The sequence below is a fragment of the Copadichromis virginalis genome, linkage group LG20, assembly GCF_057382275.1.
Source record: "Copadichromis virginalis isolate Kocher_CV1m ecotype Utaka linkage group LG20, C_Virginalis_male_GT1.1, whole genome shotgun sequence".
NCBI classification, from domain to species: Eukaryota; Metazoa; Chordata; class Actinopteri; order Cichliformes; family Cichlidae; genus Copadichromis; species Copadichromis virginalis.
The window spans coordinates 31,642,625-31,663,443 of NC_140637.1; the positions used below are offsets into that span (position 1 = coordinate 31,642,625).

Below are 20,819 nucleotides of genomic sequence, written 5' to 3' on the forward strand. Positions count from 1 at the left end.
CAAATCCATGTAAATAAAAACAGTGCGTGATGACAATGAAATCAATTAAAATTGATTGATTGTAATTAAAAATCGAATAATTATGAGAAGCAATCATGGATATGTCAGCTGCACAATCTCCTGTTTCACCACAACCCAAAGATGCTGTGTTGGACTGAGATCTGCTGCCGGTGGAGGCCGTTTCGTTACAGTGAACTCATCGTCATGTTCAGATGATTTGAGCTTCATGACACAGTGTGTTATCCTGCCTGACGGACCAATCAGAGGACAGATACAGTGTGGTCACTACTCAGGTAGGCAAACAATGGTCAGCTGGGCCTACGTGACCAAAGAGTGCCAAGAAAATATCTCCCACACCATTACATCACCAGCAGCCTGATGCACTGATACAAAGCAAGATAGATGCTTTCATGCAGTTTAGGCCAAATTCTGACTCTAACATCTAAACAATACAGCAACAATAGAGCTGCTGTAGCTCGTGCACTTCAAGGTTCACCGTGCTCTACCCTCACAGATGCTCTTCTGCATACCATGCTTGTAACAAGTAGTTATTTGAGCTACTTTTGCCTTCACCTCAAAGCAGTCTGGCCTTTCCCCTCTGACCTCTGACATCAACGAGTCGTTTCACCTGGATATTTTCTTTTCTATAAACCCTGGAGATGGGTGTGCGGTAAAATCTCAGCAGTAGCCCATCTGGCAACTATGCCACATTCAAAGTCAGTTGAATCACCAGTGTTACTCATTCTGATGCTCAGTTTGAAGGTACAGGAAGCAGATACAAAGAAAACATGAAGAATTAATCAAACATGATGTTTTTGTTGGAGTACCAGCAGAATAAAGAAGCAGAGAGGAAATTATTTGATTAACAAAATTTTCTCCCAAAGTCAAAAACCAACAGACTTAAAAATTCCTTTGTCCCACACGCCATCAGACTGTTTAACTCCTCACTGGAGGGGAGAGGGAGGAGAAACGGGACAAGGGAGGGCGGGAACAACTGAGTTGTAGGTGCTTTTCTACACTGTGCAATATTTGCAATATTTGTTTTTTGTTTTGTCTGTTTTTCTTATATTTGACTGTGCAATAATCACTGTGCAATATACTCACTCAAATGAGCAATCCTATTTATCCATATTGTATATTCTGTATCTATATATGTGTATATATGGTGTATTTATGCTTATATCCTTACTCTCATTCCCCTTAATGTATCAGTAACATGCAACTTCTTTCGGTGCTTTGCTACTGGAAACTGAATTTCCAGGAGGAACCCACCCGAGGGATTAATAAAGTTTCATCGAATCGAATCGAATCGAATCTAACAGTTTAACTGTTTTTTGATTGATCAGGTTTCTTATTAAATAAATAAAGTCATTTTAGTTTTTATTTTAAAAATCATACAGTAAATTAAAATCCAAAACAGCAGACTGCAGTTCATAAAGGTAATCTTTACCCGTATGTGTGTTCGTTCATTGGATAAACGTCTCCTCCATGTTTGACCAGGAGGTGGCGCTGAACACTCAAACCATCTGACAGGCGAGGTCCCACCAGCAGCCAATAGGAATGCTCCCTGCTAAACCTGGAGGATTGTTCGTCTGTTGGTAGAGGAGGAGAGAAGGATGTCTCACTCTGACAGTTTCTCTGGAGCTCCTGGTGTCGGGCAGTTTGTGGTCCTCCCTTCCTGCGCCCCGTTTTCTCCCACAGCGTGAGACCTCCTGCTCGCCGCTCCTGTCTCTGCAGCTGTAGTCTCTTCAGTTCCTGGACACCTCACATATTACACGAAGTATTTTTCTCCTCCTGATGATCCCGGTGGGTCCTCCGGTTGTTCCTCCGCAGCCTCCTCTCTCCTCCAGCCCAGTATTTGTCGGACGGCCCCGGCGCTTTAGGCCGCGCAGTACGTCGCGGAACGGGAGCTCCGGTGGGGTCTAAACTGAGAGCGGGGCTAGCTGGTGGGCTAACGGAGTGTTAGCCGAGCAGGCAGCGGTGTAAGGGCTCGGTTCGCAGGGCAGCACAGGGAGCGCAGCATGGCCGTGGGGGACCTCAGCAAGACGGGAGAGGAGAAGACAGCGACCCGCGGTCAGAGTGAAGGTGAGCAGTCCTCGGAGGGAGAGCCGAGAGCTGGGATAACTTCACACGGCCCTCACGGCTCCGAGCCTGGGTCAGTGGGTGAATAAGACTCGGAGGGATGGAGAGTTTAAAACAATGAAATTGAACTTAACATAAATTAAATATAATAAAGTTTCTCGGTCTGTTTTAGCAGAGTGGTGGAAGCAAGCTAACTACCTGCTAAGCCAACCAGAGTAAACAGACTTAACGACGACTTGAAACTAGTTAACCAGAAAGATTAAACTGTGTGCTAGCTAGTTAATGGCGATAGTCAGGTGTTTATTAAATAAAACTTTAGGTGATTTTAAACGAGTGAAAAACAGCAGCCTCAGCAGGTAGCGGCTAACTCAGCAGCTAACTAGTCCGTGTCTGTTAATGGGCTCTTGCCTGGCTGCTAACGCTAACACACTGCCATGATCAAGGTGCAGTGTGAAGGTGTGTTAGTGAGCGACGGCTGGTGACGTGGACTTTGAGTCCAGCGGAGTTTGTGGTTTACACACACACACACACACACACACACACACCTCTGCAGAGAACACACACTCCATTGTGCGCACCCCCCTCCCCCTTAGTGTGTGCGTGTGCGCGCGTGTGTGTGCGTGCATGGCCTCGCAGGCCGGGCCAGCCACGGAGACCTCAGAGCCAGGTGCACTCAGGTAGAAACTTCCAGACACACCCTTGGAATAGCAGAGAACCCGTTCTAGCTGATAAACGGCTCCGAATTGTTTAAAAATGTTGACAAACGTCACACCTTTGGCACACCTGAGTGGCTTCACATACATTAGGACAAGAAATAGACACAGCATGCAAACAGCCACCAGAAGAAGTTCCAAGGAGGAAAAACTGGTCTACTGTTCCATACTTCCACAACAGACGTATGTTCCCACTGGGCCCCTGTGGTTTTACTGGTCTGCATGAAGCTGACATATTCATTACTGCATACACAGAAAAGCAAACAGCTGTGTGATGCTCTTGTTGAGTCTATGCCATGAAGAATTAAGTCAGGTATGAATGTAAACAGGGGTATTAGCAACATGTGCTTAATAAAAAAAAAAAAACCTGTGCTCTTGGTAACGAAGCCTGCTGGGCGTGCAGACATGAGTGAAAGCTCACACTGTCGAGTCCTGCACCAACACCACCACTTTCCTTCAGTGTCCCTCAACAAGGTGAAGGTGATGCTGCCTTCCTCCTCGGCTGTTTCCCATGGCCATCTAACGGACCGCATTGGACCATTTGATGGGCCGGTTTTGGCCCCCATGCTGCATGTTTGACACCCCTACAGTACAGTGTTAAAGTTGCTTTCAGATGGAAGTAAAAGATAAGAAAGCTGCTCCTGAGAATCAAGTGAGTGTATTACTGATGGATTAAAAACTTTGCACTGAGGTTTAATTTTCCATTAATGGTAAGCCAATCAGTCAGCCGCATCGTGGCCTGTGGATGCTAAACATGCATCGTGTTAGGCCTGCAGCATATGTTGCCATGGTGATATACCACGCTTATTTTATTTAATGGTTTATTAGTTCATTTCATTTGTTCGGTCCACTCAAGTTCTGTTTGGTTTCTTTGTGGCCCACAAAATACCCCTGATGCAGTCACGTCATCCTAAAGCGGAGCACCTAGACTTTGCTGCTCTTTTGTAAAATCTCTTCCTCGTATGAAAACTGTGGTGAGCCTTATGGTGAGCTCTTGTCCTGTAGTTAACAGACGGTTGAAGTACATCAGCCTGGCTGTCCTCGTGGTCCAGAATGCATCGCTCATCCTCAGCATCCGGTACGTCCGCACGTTGCCAGGCGACCGCTTCTTCACCACGTCGGCCGTGGTGATGGCGGAGGTCCTGAAGGTCCTGACGTGTCTGGTCATCATCCTACTGCAGAAGAGACGTGAGTAAATCCTACTGAGCTGCTTTCTTGGCTGTGGAGTTAGAAGAGTTAGTTGTAGCCTCGCAGGCTTTTGTAGCTGTTCTTGTTTGAAAAAACTGCATCAATTGATTAACTGATCAAAAATACTTAAAAAGATATAATTGATTAATCATCTTAAGGAACTTAAGACATTTTATTCCTGAACTGTACATGCCGAGCTTCTCTTTGCAGTGTTTGATAGACAAAAGAATTAATTTATTTTAGGAGATGATATGAAAATGAGTTACTTGGTTAATTACAGGAATATTCTTTGCTTGTAGCAGTGAGGGACGGCTTTAAATTCAAATAGTGATTTGATTTGGGTGGAGTTAAAACAGCCCTGACCAACAAAGCAGCAGCTTCCTCCTGTTCTAATTATTCATGCTAAATAAATACTCCAAAAAACTAGTATTTCTATTTAAAAACTAACAAGGGCAATTATTTACATTTCATTATGTTTAACCCCAGTTTGGGTATAAGATGCAAAGCAGCCTCCTAACACTAGGGGGCAGCACCCCATCCCTCAATTTTGGGCTACTTACTCGAGCATGGCTTACTTTTTATTGCTGTGATCATAGACCTGAGCTGCTTTGGAGGCTACGATCAAAGATCAGCAGGCACAAAACCAGCCTTTAGCTCCGCCCCTTTCTCTCTGCAGTAAACGTGAAGGAGACGGTGTACTTCCTGATCGACGTCATCGTGGTTCAGTACAAAGACACTCTGAAGCTCGCCGTTCCTTCTCTCATCTACACTCTGCAGAACAACCTGCAGTACGTGGCCATCTCCAACCTGCCGGCCGCCACCTTCCAGGTCAGACCGCGTTCACAGAGAAGGCGCTCGAACCCGCCTCGTCTCTGCATGTCTGTTCTTATCGAAACAGCCGGGTGATTAACGGGTTTGTCGATTGACCGAAACATTTGGCATCTTTTTATAAACTGAAAGGTTTAATCAAACCAATAACGGTGTTCTGGATCTGTTCTGTCATTTGATTCTAGTAGGACATAATCAATATTTCAACAGGAATGAAACTTCTAATACTAATTTTATTTTATACTGTTCATATTTTTGGCATTTTTCAGATATTTTAGGAGCAATTTTCTTTACACGTTATTATCTTGAGCTGCCAAGTTCTTTAATAACTTGTAAAACTTTTAATGCACAGACTTACAGACACTGAGATTTAATAAATGCTTCAGATCTGTGTACATTTGATTAAACACAGTTAAATGGTGACTTCCTTTCCGTCCCTCAGGTGACCTACCAGCTGAAGATCCTCACCACGGCTCTGTTCAGCGTGCTCATGCTCAGGAAGTCTCTGTCCAGAGTTCAGTGGATTTCTCTGCTGCTGCTGTTTGCCGGCGTCGCCATCGTGCAGGTGAGCTACCGCCACCTGCCGTTCCCCAGAAGCCCTGAAATTTAAGTTAACAAATCAGGCGGCTGCTTTGTGTAGCCACAGTTCACAGAGAGGTTTAAGAGTAAGCGTCTCTGCGGTTTCTGTGGCTCCAACTTTTAATGCTGAAATGAGCTGCTGCGTTTGTGGCGTAGGTGAGGTGGCAGAGGGGGCAGAAAAATGCGGTGGGAGGTGAATAAACAGGGATGGGCGTAGTTAAGCTCTTCAGTCGTAATCGTGTGGGAACCTTTCAGGGACGATGTTCCCCGTAAACATGAAGCCCGGCTCGAACGCTGACGCATTGATCATCTCTCTGCAGGTGCAGCAGGAGGGCAACAAAGAGGCGTCGGTGAAGGACACCTCCACTCAGAACTACACCGTGGGCTTGGTTGCCGTGGTGATCAGCTGCTTGTCGTCGGGATTTGCCGGCGTATACTTTGAGAAGATCCTGAAGGGCAGCTCCGCCTCCGTGTGGGTGAGGAATGTGCAGCTGGGAATCTTCGGCATGGTGCTCGGCCTGCTGGGACTGTGGTGGAATGATGGCGCCGCCGTTGCCGAGCGTGGCTTCCTGTTTGGGTACACCAGCATGGTATGGTGCGTCATCTTCAACCAGGCGTTCGGTGGGCTGCTGGTGGCCCTGGTGGTGAAGTACGCCGACAACATCCTCAAGGGCTTCGCCACCTCCTTCTCCATCATCGTCTCCACGGTGACGTCCATCTACCTGTTCGGCTTCCATGTGGACGTACTCTTCACTGCAGGGGCGGGGCTTGTCATCGGTGCAGTCTACATGTACAGCCTCCCCAAAGCGCCTGCCGGCTCGGCGTCCGCAAGCTCCTCCTCCTCCTCATCTTCCACGTCTGAGAAGACGGACATAGACGCAGAGATGGAGGCGTTTCTGCCAAAGTCAGTGCTGGTGAAGTGATTCCTGTTTCTCTCTGCTCTCTCTTTCGGGCATCTCACTTCCTGTGTGCTCTTGGCGGGGTCAAAGGTCAAACTGGGCATCTATCAGAAAGAAAGAGGTTCATCTGCTGCTCACTCACCTGCTTCCTCACCCCTCTGATGGCCTCCCGAGTCATCCTCCTCCTGACGTCCTGCTCGCCTTTTCCACACCTCCTCCTGAGCTCAGCCTTCCCTCCTGGCCTCCTTCTTTCCTTCACCTCCTAACCTCCTCGCCTCATCTGGACTATAGGATACTGCGCTTTCTTCTCCCCCTTCCTTCTCCTTTCTCTGCACCCCTGAACAAAAAACACAGACCTCCTTGCTTCCTTTCTCCTCCTCCAGTAATGTAAAGGAGGAGAAGATGGCCTCCTCAGACCTAAAAACTAAACCACATGCATTGTGATGCAGAGGAGAGCTGCTCCCTCCTGTATCGTCCTCCTTTTTGGAGGATGAGAGGGTGAGGAAGGTTTGGGTTTTTACCCCTCTCTCCCTCTCTTCTATCCTGCTTTTTCCTCCTAATCACTAATCTCTCCTCTCTCCTCCTCAGAGCTCAGGGAGGCGTGTCTCCTCCCTCTGCTGTCCACATCACAACCTAACTGCTCAAAGCACAACGGCAGCAAGAGGAAGAGGAGGAGGAGGATGAGGAAGGAGCCGCAGAGTGTCAGAAACCCTCACCACCCTCAGTCTGTTTTCTCCTCCGCGGCGTCTCGCCAGCTCTGCCTTAAAACTCTTTAGTAAATGAAAAGAGAATCGCCTTACGCTGAATATCGATCATATGTTGATTATTGTTGTTGCTGGTGGAGGACAACGGCAACCGTAGTCTGATGGAAAGTTTTCACTGTGGAGCCCCCGTACATTTAAAGTGTCCTGTTTAAATTCCACCTTAAAACAGGAAAAAGGGACGGTTTCTATGGGAGCCCGAAGTGTAACTTTGAATAAGTAATTTACATGTTTGTATACAAAATGTACAAAGTAGCTTGAAGTGATGTAAGAACTTTTAAAATTCAATACACATTTTTAACCTAAAGGAAGTTCAGTGAAAATCACAACAATTTAAAATAAAAACGCAGCATTTGTAAATAAAAGTCACAGAAATGGAAGCAGAATCGGAAAGTTAAAATTGAGAAAGATAAAGTGATAAAAGTGTCATTATGAAATGCAAGGAAGACAAAACTACAACATTTAATTAAATTCAATCAAAAGGTACATTAAAAATTCAACGTTTTGAAAGTTGAAAGTTATTTAGTCTTATTTTATTTTTCTGCAATAATCAGAAATGAACTAAAGTCATTTATCTGGGCTGTAATGAGCTTTTGGCTCATTTGTAATCGTGTGTTGACTAAAAAAGCTAAATATGTGGAGAAATCATAGTAATGAAGACTAAAACCCTAAATAACTCTCTGCTTTTGTTAAAACCTGCTTCCTTTTTTGTCTTTAATTCCCAAATTGCACAAATTACCGCCCTTTTTCTCGGCTGCACAGTGAAAACCTCCGGGGTAAATCGTTGCTCCTCCGGGTGCGTCTCCGCTGAGGGACTGTTTGTGTTGGTGCCTTTTCTCCTCATCTGTACAGAAGCCATACGACTGTGTTGGTGTAAAGTTTGCGGTGTACAGTTACGGGACTGTCCGGGAGGCTTTGCTTTATCTGCAGCTCCCGTGTCGGCGGGGAATGTGCTCGTTGATTGGAGCACCTTTAAACTACGATCATAACGTGATGTTTGTTTGTTTTCGCCAAAATGTCCTGCCGCAGGCGTCTTGTTGAAGTAGGCGTCCTGCGGTGGCGTCCTGAATGTTTTTTCTGCTCCTGTTTGTCTCGATCATGTCGAGGCGGTTGTGGGTTTTTATCTTTGTGTGTGTGTCTGAGCTGCTTCTCGGTGTTTACGTCGTTCAGCTTTGGGAGGAGAGGTTGAGTCGTTTTGGTCTCCTGATCTCTGCAGCAGGTTAAGATTCTGTGATTACAGCAAGTTTTGTTTTTCCTCACATCCACCACCGTTGCCGTGTAGCAGTTTGCCTCTGTTGTTGTTCATTTAAATCCTGCCAGCACTTGACGTAACCCCGTCTCTTCACGCTGGCCTGTTTGAGCCCCCGATTGGACTGATCGGTCCGTTAACACTCTCCGTTATCAGCCAATTACATTAGCCATCAAAACATCTGTGTGGAGAAAAGAAAAAGCTCTAAATTAAGGAGCTGGAAGGAAAGCTAGCTGCTCCATCTTTAAAGTCTTTATACAGGCACAGCATTTACTGAACTACATTTCATTTAAAGCAGTTTACAGGTTATTATTGAAAATATAAATCTACTAATAAATTCTACTAAAATCTTGTTGATTAAGCAGCTTAGCATAAGTTTCCGTGTGAAGTGAGATGGTCTGCACTTCAGGTTCTTGTAACTGCAGCTCGTGACAAACTGCAAGAACTGTTACTGATGCTTATATGAAGCGCTATTCACTATAACTGTTTCAGGCTCCACAACACACTATACATGTATGCGGTGGGATGTGGTTATGGATGGAGATGATTGAAAGTTGCTGCTCTCATGAGTCGGCAGCGGAGTCATGTTAACACCACCCACCACCAGTTTGGGCTGCAGCAGCGCCCCATTGCTCTCTCTGTGCAGCAGGAAGTGGATACAAAGGGGAAAGAGAGACGGATGCTAGCATGCGTGGTTCTGTCACGCTCGGCTGTGTCAGAGTAAACACGTATAACCAAATGAGACGTTTGGCAGGCCTGTGGATGCCAACCTGCCTGAGGGGAAGGTGCACTCTGCACATTAATCTGGCTTCGTGTGTGTGGTGTTAAAGTGCCACACATTAACGTCTTGGATTTGTTGTGCGTTCCTCGCAGCAGATCTGTAAAAGCTTCTTACTTAAAAAGGTTTTTTTCCCCAGTGGAATATTTTTCTTGAAAATGTTGCCAGTTTACACTAAAGAAGTTACAGTTCTCCTCACATACAGTTAAACATAAACCACTGATGTGTAAAGATGACAAACTCGCAAATACAAGTTCACTAACTGAACCTCTGATGTTTTTATTGTGTCAGAAAAAAACCCTCAATTAAACCTAAAGTGGGATAAATGTAGCTCACAGTCTGAATATTAGGAGCTCGATCATTTCACGGGAAACTGACCTGAGGACGGAGAAACGCGGAGACACAAACACGAAGCCACATCTCCCAAAGCATAAAAATGAACTTTAATTATTTTTCCGATTTCTTCTCATGATGATTGAAGGCTCTTTTTCTGTTTCCAGTGTGAGATTATCAAAATCAAACTGTGAAGGGACAAAAAAACGTTTATTTTCAGTTTTTGTAAAACAAGCAAACAAAAAACCTCCAGCTGACACTTTCTCTCTGGAAGTCTGAAATTAATATCTATCATACATAATAATATATAAGCTGTTTTTATTTAATGTGGGAATCTTTGGGGTGGTGGTGAATGAAAGGAAGAGGAAACCCAGCAGGAAGCTTCAGATTTCAGCCAGAAGAAGCTTTTTGTTCTAAGCTCTTCTTAATGACATAAATTTCTAGTGAAAATGAGTCCTTTGAGTTCTGTGCGTCTAATAAAGGATCATTTCTGCACTTATTAAATGTTATGAATTGATCGTTGTAGATGATCATTTTAATCTCAAACTGACATTAAAATGTCTTTATGTAGATATCAGCTGATTTATATCAGAGGAATTATGATGGGATGTTTATTTTTCATTAAACATCACATCATAAACTTTACATCTTTTTTTTTTCAATGTTTTCTTGTGAAAATATAAACTTGAATCCCAATTTTCTCTCTTGCAGTGGCTTTTTCCACCTTTTTAGAATAACAAGACAACATTGATTCTTCTTTATTCACTCGAGGTAGAAACAGTGATAAACATCTACTTCTGCTCTGTAAAATAATCCTGTCACATCTTACAGATTCACAGAAAAATAACTTGTTTGTTCCTCTTTACGTTTACTTTACCTTATTTTTTATCTACATTAAAAACTAAAATATTGCAAATTATATAAAAAAATTTTTATATAGAAAATGATATTGACACAGGCTGATATCACTTTAATTACATGAAAATCCATATTCATTTGATTTTTTTCAGCACAGGCTGAAACGCAGATACTCCAAAGTCAGTTTCCAGGTTTTCTCTCCGCTGACGCTCTGCAGCGCCTCCTGCTGGCGGTTTTAAACCACATCCTCGGATCAGATCCTGCTGCGGTTGTTTCCCGAGGTTGGTTTGTCCTCGGTGGAGATCTGCCTGCAGGATCGGGTTTAGTTTCCTCTTCCTGTTGGTTTGAGTTTGTGTGAAATCTGTGTGAGCTGGTTTCATCTCTGATCTGTTTGCACTTGATTGTTGATTTGTATCAATGCCTCTGAATTTGTAAATACTTCCTTTGGTAAAAGTTTTATATAAATGAAGACATGGACTAAAAACTGTGCGGTTTGTCTTAATTTAAAGATCAGTGATAGTGAACGACACACAGTGTCTGCTCTCAGGTTCGAGAGAGACTATTTCTGACAGTATTCGGAAAACTTCGGGAAAAATCTGGGAAATTAGAAGATACAATCATGGAGGAAAAAAGTCTGGACTTCACAAGTCTTTGACCCTCTGTGGGAGTCGGCAGGTAAGGTGTGATATTCCAGCCTTTTATTCCAAATATGGAGACTTTAGTCTTCTTTCTCCCAGTTTTCTCCCAACAGTGCTCCCGATACTCCAGTTAGGAGAACGATTAGTGTTCGGTCTTCTGGAAATCCTCCTCTGTATAAAGTAACCCAGCTCTGTCAGAGAGAGAGAACAGAGCGCAGGGAAAATATGAGAGGCTGGTTTAAACCAACAACACTGTATTTAAACATAAATATTAATATAGAAATATTTGTGATAAGTTTTGAGTTGTTTTTTTAATTTATGAAAACCTGGTAAAATTGCGAAAAGAACATTTTAAATCTTTTTTCTGTCTAATTTATTACTTTTGGATATTTTGAGGGTTTTTACAGCTTACATTTTTTTTAAAAAACTTTATTTTTTATACATAATATAACGTTATAAAAGTTCTCAGAAGTGATCACTGTCTTTATGTGGACATGTGGGGGAATCGGTCCTCAGGTTTAGTTAGATCCACGAAACTTTAACAGGCTAAAGAATTTTGTTCGTCCTTCAGTAAAATGATTTTTTCCGGTAGCGCTAAAAACACCGACTGTAGGGAGATAAGTGACGGTTTTTTAAACGCTTATGGTTAAAGCCACCTGTAACAGTACTGTTGTGTAACTGTAACTTATTTTACCTGTAATTAGTTTTACGTACACTGACCCAGAGACTAAGTTACATGTAAAGAAAACTAACTCATTTGTAGTTGAAACGACTTTGAGATGGTCTGATCTTTCTGACATGGTGTGCGATCCCGCTGGAAGCAGCCATCTAAAGATGGAGCACTGTGGCCGTAAAGGGATGGAGATGGTCAGCAGCAGTGCTCGGGCAGACTGTGGGATGTTTGTGCGGGAAAATCCAGCAGATCATCAGATTCTTAGAAATACTCAGATCAGCTGGTCTGGCACAGAGTCACGTACTTCCCCTTTCTTCTTCACTCTGATGCTCAGTTTGAACTTGAGCGGGTCGTGTTGATCATGTTGATGTTCGACAGTTTGAAGCCCGAGTTCTTGGCTCATAGAGATTTCTTTTATATACTTTTATGTAATTACTAGAAACTTTGACCATATTTCATATGAATCTCCAAAAGTTGATTCTGTTCATCTGGACGTAGCGTCTGTGAGCTACGTCCAGATGAACAGAATCAACTTTTGGAGATTTACTTACCTGGATGATTGAGCATCCAGGCATCCAGGGATTTAATGTGAGCATTCAACAGAAAACAAGGTCAAACACGAGTCCTCATTGAGTAAAGCTTAAATACTGCAGTGCCCCTGTGATGTAATGAAAAGAAGATTTGAAACATTCAGCGTGTGTTGTAGCAGCCAGGGTGATGTCTTTATCTAACCACCACCTCCTCCTCCTCCTCCTCCTCCTCTTCTATCTGTTCTGTAGGTGTCCAGGTAAAGAGAAAGGATCCTGAGATGGACCCCTGCCACCACCTGCCTGCTGAGATCCACACATTTCCGAGTACCCCCACTTTCACTCAGAACCACAGCACTCCTCCTGCATCTGCTGCACTAAAGCTAAAGTACTGTAGTCACAAATATTCCTCTCATAGTTTTCAGCTGCTTCTCATAAAGAAAACACTCCAGTGTGCACCATTAGGTGATTATTTGCCTTTAACACAACAAGCACACTCCAACAGCCGATAATGAACAACACACCTGTGGGTTGTTACGCTGTGACACTCATCCATATTTTTTATTCAGCCTTTTAAAGATGTCAGGAGCCAAAGAATAAAACTGAGTTGATGGACTGAATCAAAATGAATTCATTTCAAAAGTAAAGGCAAAAAACAAACAAACCCAAAAACATTTCCTCCAGGAAAGAAAAATATAGAAAAACCTATTTAAAAAAAATCTAAAGGGAACATTATGACACTAAATCAAAAATATTAAATACTAATACTAAATAAACACTAACACAATTTTTTTTTGTAAAGAAAAACCTTTATTTTTTAAATAAAGCGGTCTATGTCATTTCAAAATAAAATCATTTGTCATTAAATCTGACAAATTTTTATTTTTTGTATTTTATTAAGTCAATTTTTTTGTAGTATATAAATTTAATAAAGAATAAGTTTAATATTGGTGATTTCAAAACTGATGACTGAATATTTAGTTTATTTTAACTTGAAAAATCATCAAAGTTCTTTTAGAATAAAATATTATATAAAAAAACACAAAGATACAGGATATGAAGGAACAACATAAAACAAAATGTTATACTTGAATGACTGATTAGGGATTAATTCAGGCTTCGGGTACTGAGGGGAGCTGAATGGTTTGTAATGACCACGTTTGTTTGATCGTGACCAAAGGAATCGTTTTTTGGATGCGTTGGAAAGTTTCAGCTGATCGAAGCATAAGAACTAAAAACGTTTCCTGTACGCTCGGTTTGCACCGACTCGCAGTGATCGTCTGATAAAACAGGAAAGATGAGTTAAAAAAGCAGCTCATAGATGGAAGAGAAAACCATTTCTCTTAAATCAGATGCCAACATGAAACACTAAACACTCCTGGTAACCGCGAGAACGTCATCAACACGTCAAACGTCTTTTTGAAGTCGCTGATGTTCATGCACAGAGCGCCTCTCTGACTCCTTTTCATTGAATGTTGCTGAGGATTTCTACGAAAAGTGCCTTTAAGTGACCGTTTACAGCGTTTCCTCCTCAGCGTGCGACAGTATTTTATGCTTAACAACTGAAAGTTCGACATGTTGTAATCGTATTCGACTCTGTGCCTTAAAGATTTCTCTTTTTTCTGAGATGTTAAAGGAGACCTGTTCTGCTTTTTTCCTTATTTCATGTCATTTTAAATCCAAATGCCACATGCCGAAGTCCTCTACGCCGCAACACTTCGTTTTTTAACAGGAAGTGCACCTCACACATTCTTAGTCCTTCCTCTCAATAGGCTCCCTGACGTTGACCAATCAGGAGAAACCAAGCTTCTTGGGTTTTTCAAACACAAAATGAGCTGAGTGGGCAGTGTAATGCAAAGATGAATTATTTTATGTGAATCATGCAAAGCTACTCTGATAGAGTTCCAGAATAAAAGCTGGAAATAAGCTGAACAGGTCCTCTTAGAGAGAGATCTGAAACTCTTGAGGCCATTAGTTTGAATTCTGTGAAGTGTTTTCATACTAACTGATGTTTCCATTTTTTAAGATATGACAGAGAAATGTTTAAAAAAAAATCTTTGTGAAATTAAACTGATGAAAACGTTCAGTGCCTTTTCATTTCTTATTCAAGAAAAAATCGATGATGTGTTTTTAAAGGTCACAGTTTTATAGACAGGCCCAGTGTTTTTTTTAGAGGCTCAGAAATATTTGGGAAAGTCTCGAAGCCTCCACCCTGGAGATGCAGTGGTTTGATCAGATCGTGAGCCATGTCTCTTATTCTCCGTACTTTCCTTGTTTTCATTCATTTCATTCATCCACAGATTTTTTTCCAGAGCTGTGCCGACTCGTTAAAATGTTTTTCTGGGATGTTTGTTCTTGAGTGTAACGGTGGTTTGCACCGTTTCACAAACCCTCTGTATTTCCTGTATTCATGAAGGCATCTCAAAGATGCTCATCTTGATTGATTGATTTAAAGATCTGAGGCTGTGCACATTTACAGATTTACCAGCTAGTATATTTCTCTGTTTATGAGAAACAGAAACTTGAGCTTAACAAAACTTAATCAGCCCAGATTTGCTCATTATAGTGTAAATTTAGACTTCTTACTGCTGAAATGTAATAGCTGGAGTTTGACATGTAATTTGTCTCAGAGCCACCGAGGGGCGACAGAGGACGTTTTTTGAAAGGGAAGGAGGATGATGACCTTTGGAGATTCAGCTCCTCACTGCAACATGAATCCAGATTTTTATCACAAATGGAAACTTAAACAAATCGAACAGAGCCGCCTTCTCATCCGGACTGTGGCTGAATCTGTGGGAAGCGTTATAAAATCTGGGTATTAGGACAAGCCACAGTTTGTGTCCTGTGGTAGCCAAGACCTCCTGGGGGATCATATAAAGCAGTTAATTTAAATGTTTTACATAAAAACAGTTCCTGGTAAAAAGGGTATTTTTTTTAAGATCACAGCAAGTTGACTGACTTGATTGACAAAATATCCTGTGTCATTTTTATTCAAATATAACAACAAGAAAAAAATGTTGAAGCGATGCATATTTATCTTCAGACATCTTATGCTGTTCATCATCTGTTTTCAAATGAGGTCATCGTTGTCAGAATGCTCTTCTCTTCGCTGGAACGAAGGAGCAGAACATCTCTAAGCCCAGATCTTGTCAAACATGAAGCAGATGCGCTGCAGCAGCAGAAGACCACACTGGGAGCTAAAAACTGGAAAAACATTTTCTGCTCCGAGGAGCCGATTTCTGCTCCAACATTTGGATGTTTGGGCGAAAATTTGGTGTAAACAACATGAAACCATCGATCCTGCTTTGTAGCAACAGTTCAGACTCGTGGGGGTACTGTCTTGGCACACTTTGGGTCCCTAGTAACAGCTAAGCATCATTTAAACACCACAGCATGCCTGAGTCCTGTTCCTCACCATGTCCATCCCTTTATGACGGCAGGGTACTGTCCTCTGATGGCTGCAGGATGACGCTCACAAAAAAACTCACAAAACTCAGATTATCTCAAACCGTTTTCTTGAACGTGACGATGACTTCGCTCTACTCAAACGGTCACTAGATCTCAAATTTATATAATAATATTTACCTCAAAAGTTGATTCTGTTCATCTGGACGTAGCGTTTTGAAAACGCTACGTCCAGATGAACAGAATCAACTTTTGGGAATTTACTTACTTGGCTGTATCAAGACATCATAATATTTAATTATTAATGTTGTCAAATGCTTTTGTTACGTCCCTCTGCCGCCCCTAATCTCCTCAATGTTTTCAGCTGGTGCTAATTGGCCACACCTAGTCAGGCACACCTGAGGCAAGCTTCCAGAGAGCTCACTTGTCTTTGCCTTGGTGCCTCCAGTCATTTTAGCCAACCTGCTATTCCATTTTAAGAAAAAACCTCTTCCTACTAACACTCTGGTATTCATCTTTTTTTTTTCTTTTCTTTTTTTTATGTTGTGGCTTTTGAGCCGGGTTGTAACACTTTTAATGCAATTCAATTTTAATTATACAGCGCCAAATCACAATGACAGTGGCCTCAAGGCGCTTTATTTTGTAAGGTGGACACTACAATAATACATACAGAGAAAAACCCAACAATCATATGACCCCCTATAAGCAAGCACTTTGGCAACAGTGGGAAGGAAAAACTCCCTTTTAACAGGAAGAAACCTCCGGCAGAACCAGGCTCAGGGAGGGGCGGGGCCATCTGCTGCAACCGGTTGGGGTGAGAGAAGGAAGACAGGATAAAAGACAGGCTGTGGAAGAGAGACAGAGATTAACAACAGATATGATTCAATGCAGAGAGGTCTGTTAACACATAGTGAGTGAGAAAGGTGACTGGAAAGGAAAAACTCAATGCATCATGGGAATCCCCCGGCAGCCTACGTCTATTGCAGCATAACTAAGGGAGGATTCAGGGTCACCTGGTCCAGCCCTAACTATATGCTTTAGCAAAAAGGAAAGTTTGAAGCCTAATCTTGAAAGTAGAGATAGTGTCTGTCTCCTGAATCCAAACTGGAAGCTGGTTCCACAGAAGAGGGGCCTGAAAACTGAAGGCTCTGCCTCCCATTTTACTTTTAAATACTCTAGGAACAACAAGTAGGCCTGCAGAGCGAGAGCGAAGTGCTCTAATAGGGTGATATGGTACTACAAGGTCATTGAGATAAGATGGGGCCTGATTATTTAAGACCTTGTATGTGAGGAGCAGGATTTTGAATTCTGGATTTAACAGGAAGCCAATACAGGAGAAATCTGCTCTCTCTTTCTAGTCCCTGTCAGGACTCTTGCTGCAGCATTTTGGATTAGCTGAAGGCTTTTCAGGGAGTTTTTAGGACTTCCTGATAATAATGAATTACAGTCGTCCAGCCTGGAAGGAATAAATGCATGAACTAGTTTTTCAGCGTCACTCTGAGACAGGATATTTCTAACTTTAGAGATGTTGCACAAATGGAAGAAAGCAGTCTTACATATTTGTTTAATATGTGCATTGAAGGACATGTCCTGGTCAAAAATGACTCCAAGGTTCCTCACAGTGTTACTGGAGGCCAAGGTAATGCCATCCAGAGTAAGAATCTGCTTAGATACCATATTTCTAAGATTTTGATTACAAGTTGCAACACCTTCCCAGGAAAGCCTCTCCCACCTCCTTTGTTCTTTGAAACCACAGAAAAGTTACAGTTTATGTTTATCAGGATTGGTGATGAGCTGGGCCTCTTCCACGTGTGGAGGCGTATAGTTCCTATAGTTCCTGGCAAAGTTTAGTCATATTCCCTTACATAATGCCAGAGTTACTAATGAGAAAATGTCACCCATCAGGGTTTCATTCAAGCATTGGGCTGTGTTGAAAATAAGAAGTGAGACAAAGAGAATGAGACAGCACTGAACTTAAACTACAAAGTCCTGACTACAAAAAGCTAATCTGAGGTCCTGGAAGAGACGACCAGTGGAAAAAGAATCCAAGGTGGTAATTTTTTATTTCAAAAAAGGAAGAAATCATGAATCAACCTGCTTTGGTGACATCAGATACACTGAAGAAGAGATGACAGTCTTGTAGGATGGACACAAACCGCTGCTCTTTGCTGCCCTCCTGGCTGATTGTTCTCTAGTTTTGCTTTTTATCAGCGTCCTTGTCACGACTGCAGGTGAAAAAGTGAAGATTATGGCACGAACAGGGTGATAATCTCATCTCTTCTCCTTTCATAGAGGATACTCCAGTCTGTCCTCCGCTAAAGGAGGAAATAAAAGATAATAAAAGAAATTTAATTTGTAGTTCTAAATAAACTCTAAATGCATTTAGGACGTTTTTTACTCACTTTAAGTCTCTTCCACGATGTTATTTCTCTCTCCAACAACGTAGGTTACAATTATATTAGCATGACCAATTATGCAAATTAGGCGATGACGTCATTTAGCGACTTTTATGACAGCCAATAGCAATTTTCCTTACTGAGGAGTTGGCAACACTGGTCGTTTCTATGGTATATCGTTTATATCGCTCTCCCCTACTTCAGGGTCGTGCCAGTTTGTTAGAATCCTTCCTCAGAAAAACTGACTGCTCGTGTCCAGTCTGTCACTTGCTGACGGTTCCTTTCTCCTCGGGTTTCAGAGTTCTTTCACAACACTGAATTTTTGTCACAGCTACTTCACAGAGTTTAAGTATTAGTCAGGGCCTTTCAGAGGCCAACAGGCTGAGGCTGTTTCTCTGAAACGCAAGTGTCCACAGAAAAACATCCTGGGTCAGAAGCTCCAACCTGCCTCTGGCAGTGATAGATGTTGTTACTGTTTTCATGACCACGGTGTACCCATCTTCTGATGGCTGCTTCCAGCAGGATATTTGCTCACCTTTGGCCTCCTGACAAGTGGTCACCACATGTTTTACCCTGAACGGCTTTACTCACTCTGGAGATTTGTTTCTCCGGCTGGAATTAAACCAGCAACCTTTCGCTTGCCAAGTGAATATGTAACCAGCTACACTGTGGCGCCTGCTTCAAGCAGGATCAGCTCAGATCAAACTGCTTTCTGGGTGTTCATTGCAGTCTTGTGAAAAGCTGTTAAAACCTTTTTTTTTCGTGGTTAAAATGGATTTTTAACTGTTTCTTTTATTGTCTTTTTATTTATTAGGCACCTGATTCTCTTACCTTTGGTACGTGCAGGAGCAGGAGATTCACACCAGAAATGTGCAGCTGATAAATCTGCAGCATCTGTGTGACGCTATCATGTCAATGTGGATCACAATCAATGTTTCCAGCACCTTGGAAAAAGTGGCTGGTGAGTGCATGTTACATTATACCCAGCTAGAAGTACACAACGTGTTAAAAAATAAAATAAAGTGTAACGCAGGCCCGCAGTGATCTTCTAGAAAAAGTTTTTATACGATTCCTACAGAAACTTTTCCTCTAAACAGAGCCGTTAGAGGTTCCTCAGAGAACCCTCTCTTAAGTTCAGAGCAGATATTTGATTAAACTCAGCTTCAAGTTGTTTCCTGTAGCGTCTCCTCAGTATTTTAACCTCATCAATCAGTAAGTTACAGATGTCACAGTCCTGCTCACGTAGCCTGAGGATAAACGGTGCTTTGAAATAAAAATTGCATCACGTTCAAGTTGAGGCCTCTCTCACCTCGTTTTTACCTGAAACTACAGCACAGTTGCGGTTAAAGGGACTTAATAAGAAGTTAGAAGCTTAGTGCTGAAGAACGAGACTGGGGTGACGATGGATCCTGTTAACTTGGATCTGCTGCAGAAACTGGATGGACTACAAATACTAATCGTAGGTCCTTCACCTCCTGTTCTTCTCGTGAACCACCAGTGGAAAATACGAGTCCATTTCACGTGTTTGTGAGAGGTGAAATGGACAGAGAAGCAACACCTTGTGGAATCTGTGCGAATGATTGTAGATGTGAAGAGAAAAGGGGGTCAAGCCGGTACCAGCAAGGTGTGCCTAATTAAGTGTCCAAGTATATCACATAGAACAGCCTGCCACTGAAGTTTCAAGTCAGAAGGTCGTGTCCTGAACAGCGTGATGGTCTCCTCTCATTTCCTCTCATGAAGGATGCTTCAGGGTCTTTCTCAGAAAACCCAGCTGTTGGTCTCCAGTCTGTCACTTTCTGACAGCTATGACGTCGTTCATTTCTCCTCAGGGTTTCACCAAGTTCTTTCACAACATCAGGTGTTTTTCACAGCAACCTCACACGGTTTCAAGTGTTAGTCAGAGCTGTTCAGACCACTAACAGGCGGCGCCGTTTCTCTGAATCACAAGCATCCACAGGAAAACATGCTGGAGCTGCTCAGAAGCTCCAAGTTCAGCTTCAGAGCTTCTCACTCTGAAGTAAAATGAGAAAGCACTTATTTATCACCTGTTCGTGGTGGAGCTAATATTTTCCATCCAGCGTTTTTTTTTTCTTTTACATAAAACAAACGAATGAACAAACAATCCGCTCCTCTCGATCCGCACGCAGCAGTGCACATCCCAGTTCCCGTTTATTTCCTGAGATTTTGATCTCAGCTTGTACAGTTTTAATGAATGAAAAGTTGGTTGGGACCAAAGCTGTTACATTTTTAACTTTGAGTTGGGTTTAGTTGCAGTTACATTCCAGAGTGTTTCTTTTCTTTTCAGTTTACTTTTAGCGTTTTAGTATTTTTATTATTAGTGGCAGGGGCAGATGCAAGACGTTCAGGACAGATAAAGTACAAATATAACATTTGTAGCCTGGCAGTGTTGGAATGAAACATAATGTCCCGGAGGTGTTCTGTTAGATTTATGTCACGCAAGCGTGGGGGTGAGTCGGTGGTGTCAGTTCCTTCAAACTCCAGGAACTGCCTGCGCACTCCTGCCACATGATGAAATTTCTGAAGTGTTTCTTACAAGTTTACCCTTCCCTCTCCTCAGATGTATTTATTCACCTTCTGTGCCTCTAAACTTTTATTGGGGCTCTGCAGCCCCCTGGTGGTCTGTTGAGTTACTGCAGGAACACTACCTTTGAGACCCCTTCCAAAGGATCTACTGCCAGCATTACAATGCCAGATGCCACAGGACACCCCCAGAGGTCCTATGTCTGTGCCACACCATACCTGGAAAATGCCCCACACCTCCCCCACAGTGTAACTGAGCCACCAGATACCCTCACTGTAAAAGTCAGATCTGTCAAAGGGGCCCAGAGGCCAGTACATAGGAGTGGACCCAAGCAAAGACACCAAACAGAAACAGTGATTTACAAGTTTAT

General features: G+C 42.6%; 1 protein-coding gene across 3 annotated transcripts; it reads left to right on the forward strand.

Annotated features, from left to right (window-relative positions):
- The first annotated feature begins 1,610 nt into the window (after positions 1–1,610).
- On the forward strand, positions 1,611–14,190 carry slc35a2 (solute carrier family 35 member 2). Of its 3 annotated transcripts, XM_085443399.1 has the most exons (7): positions 1,611–2,085; positions 3,801–3,983; positions 4,660–4,811; positions 5,254–5,376; positions 5,711–6,294; positions 6,878–10,943; positions 12,359–14,190. In XM_085443399.1, the coding sequence occupies exons 1-6, from the start codon at positions 2,022–2,024 to the stop codon at positions 6,924–6,926; spliced, it is 1,155 nt and encodes a 384-aa protein (XP_085299525.1). In that variant the 5' UTR covers positions 1,611–2,021; the 3' UTR covers positions 6,927–10,943; positions 12,359–14,190. The 3 variants fall into 3 exon arrangements, with proteins under 3 accessions (XP_085299525.1, XP_085299526.1, XP_085299527.1); XM_085443400.1 differs by lacking the exon at positions 6,878–10,943; XM_085443401.1 differs by lacking the exon at positions 12,359–14,190 and having other exon boundaries at positions 5,711–6,787; positions 6,878–6,925.
- Positions 14,191–20,819: the final 6,629 nt, after the last annotated feature.

What these genes read in the sequence shown, in the direction of transcription:
- slc35a2 (XM_085443399.1), top strand. Translation starts at nt 2,022, where the DNA reads ATGGCCGTGGGGGACCTCAGCAAGACGGGAGAGGAGAAGACAGCGACC. An exon ending in GACCCGCGGTCAGAGTGAAG is followed by an intron (nt 2,086 to 3,800) that starts GTGAGCAGTCCT and finishes CTTGTCCTGTAG; the next exon opens with TTAACAGACGGTTGAAGTAC. An exon ending in TGCCGGCCGCCACCTTCCAG is followed by an intron (nt 4,812 to 5,253) that starts GTCAGACCGCGT and finishes TCCGTCCCTCAG; the next exon opens with GTGACCTACCAGCTGAAGAT.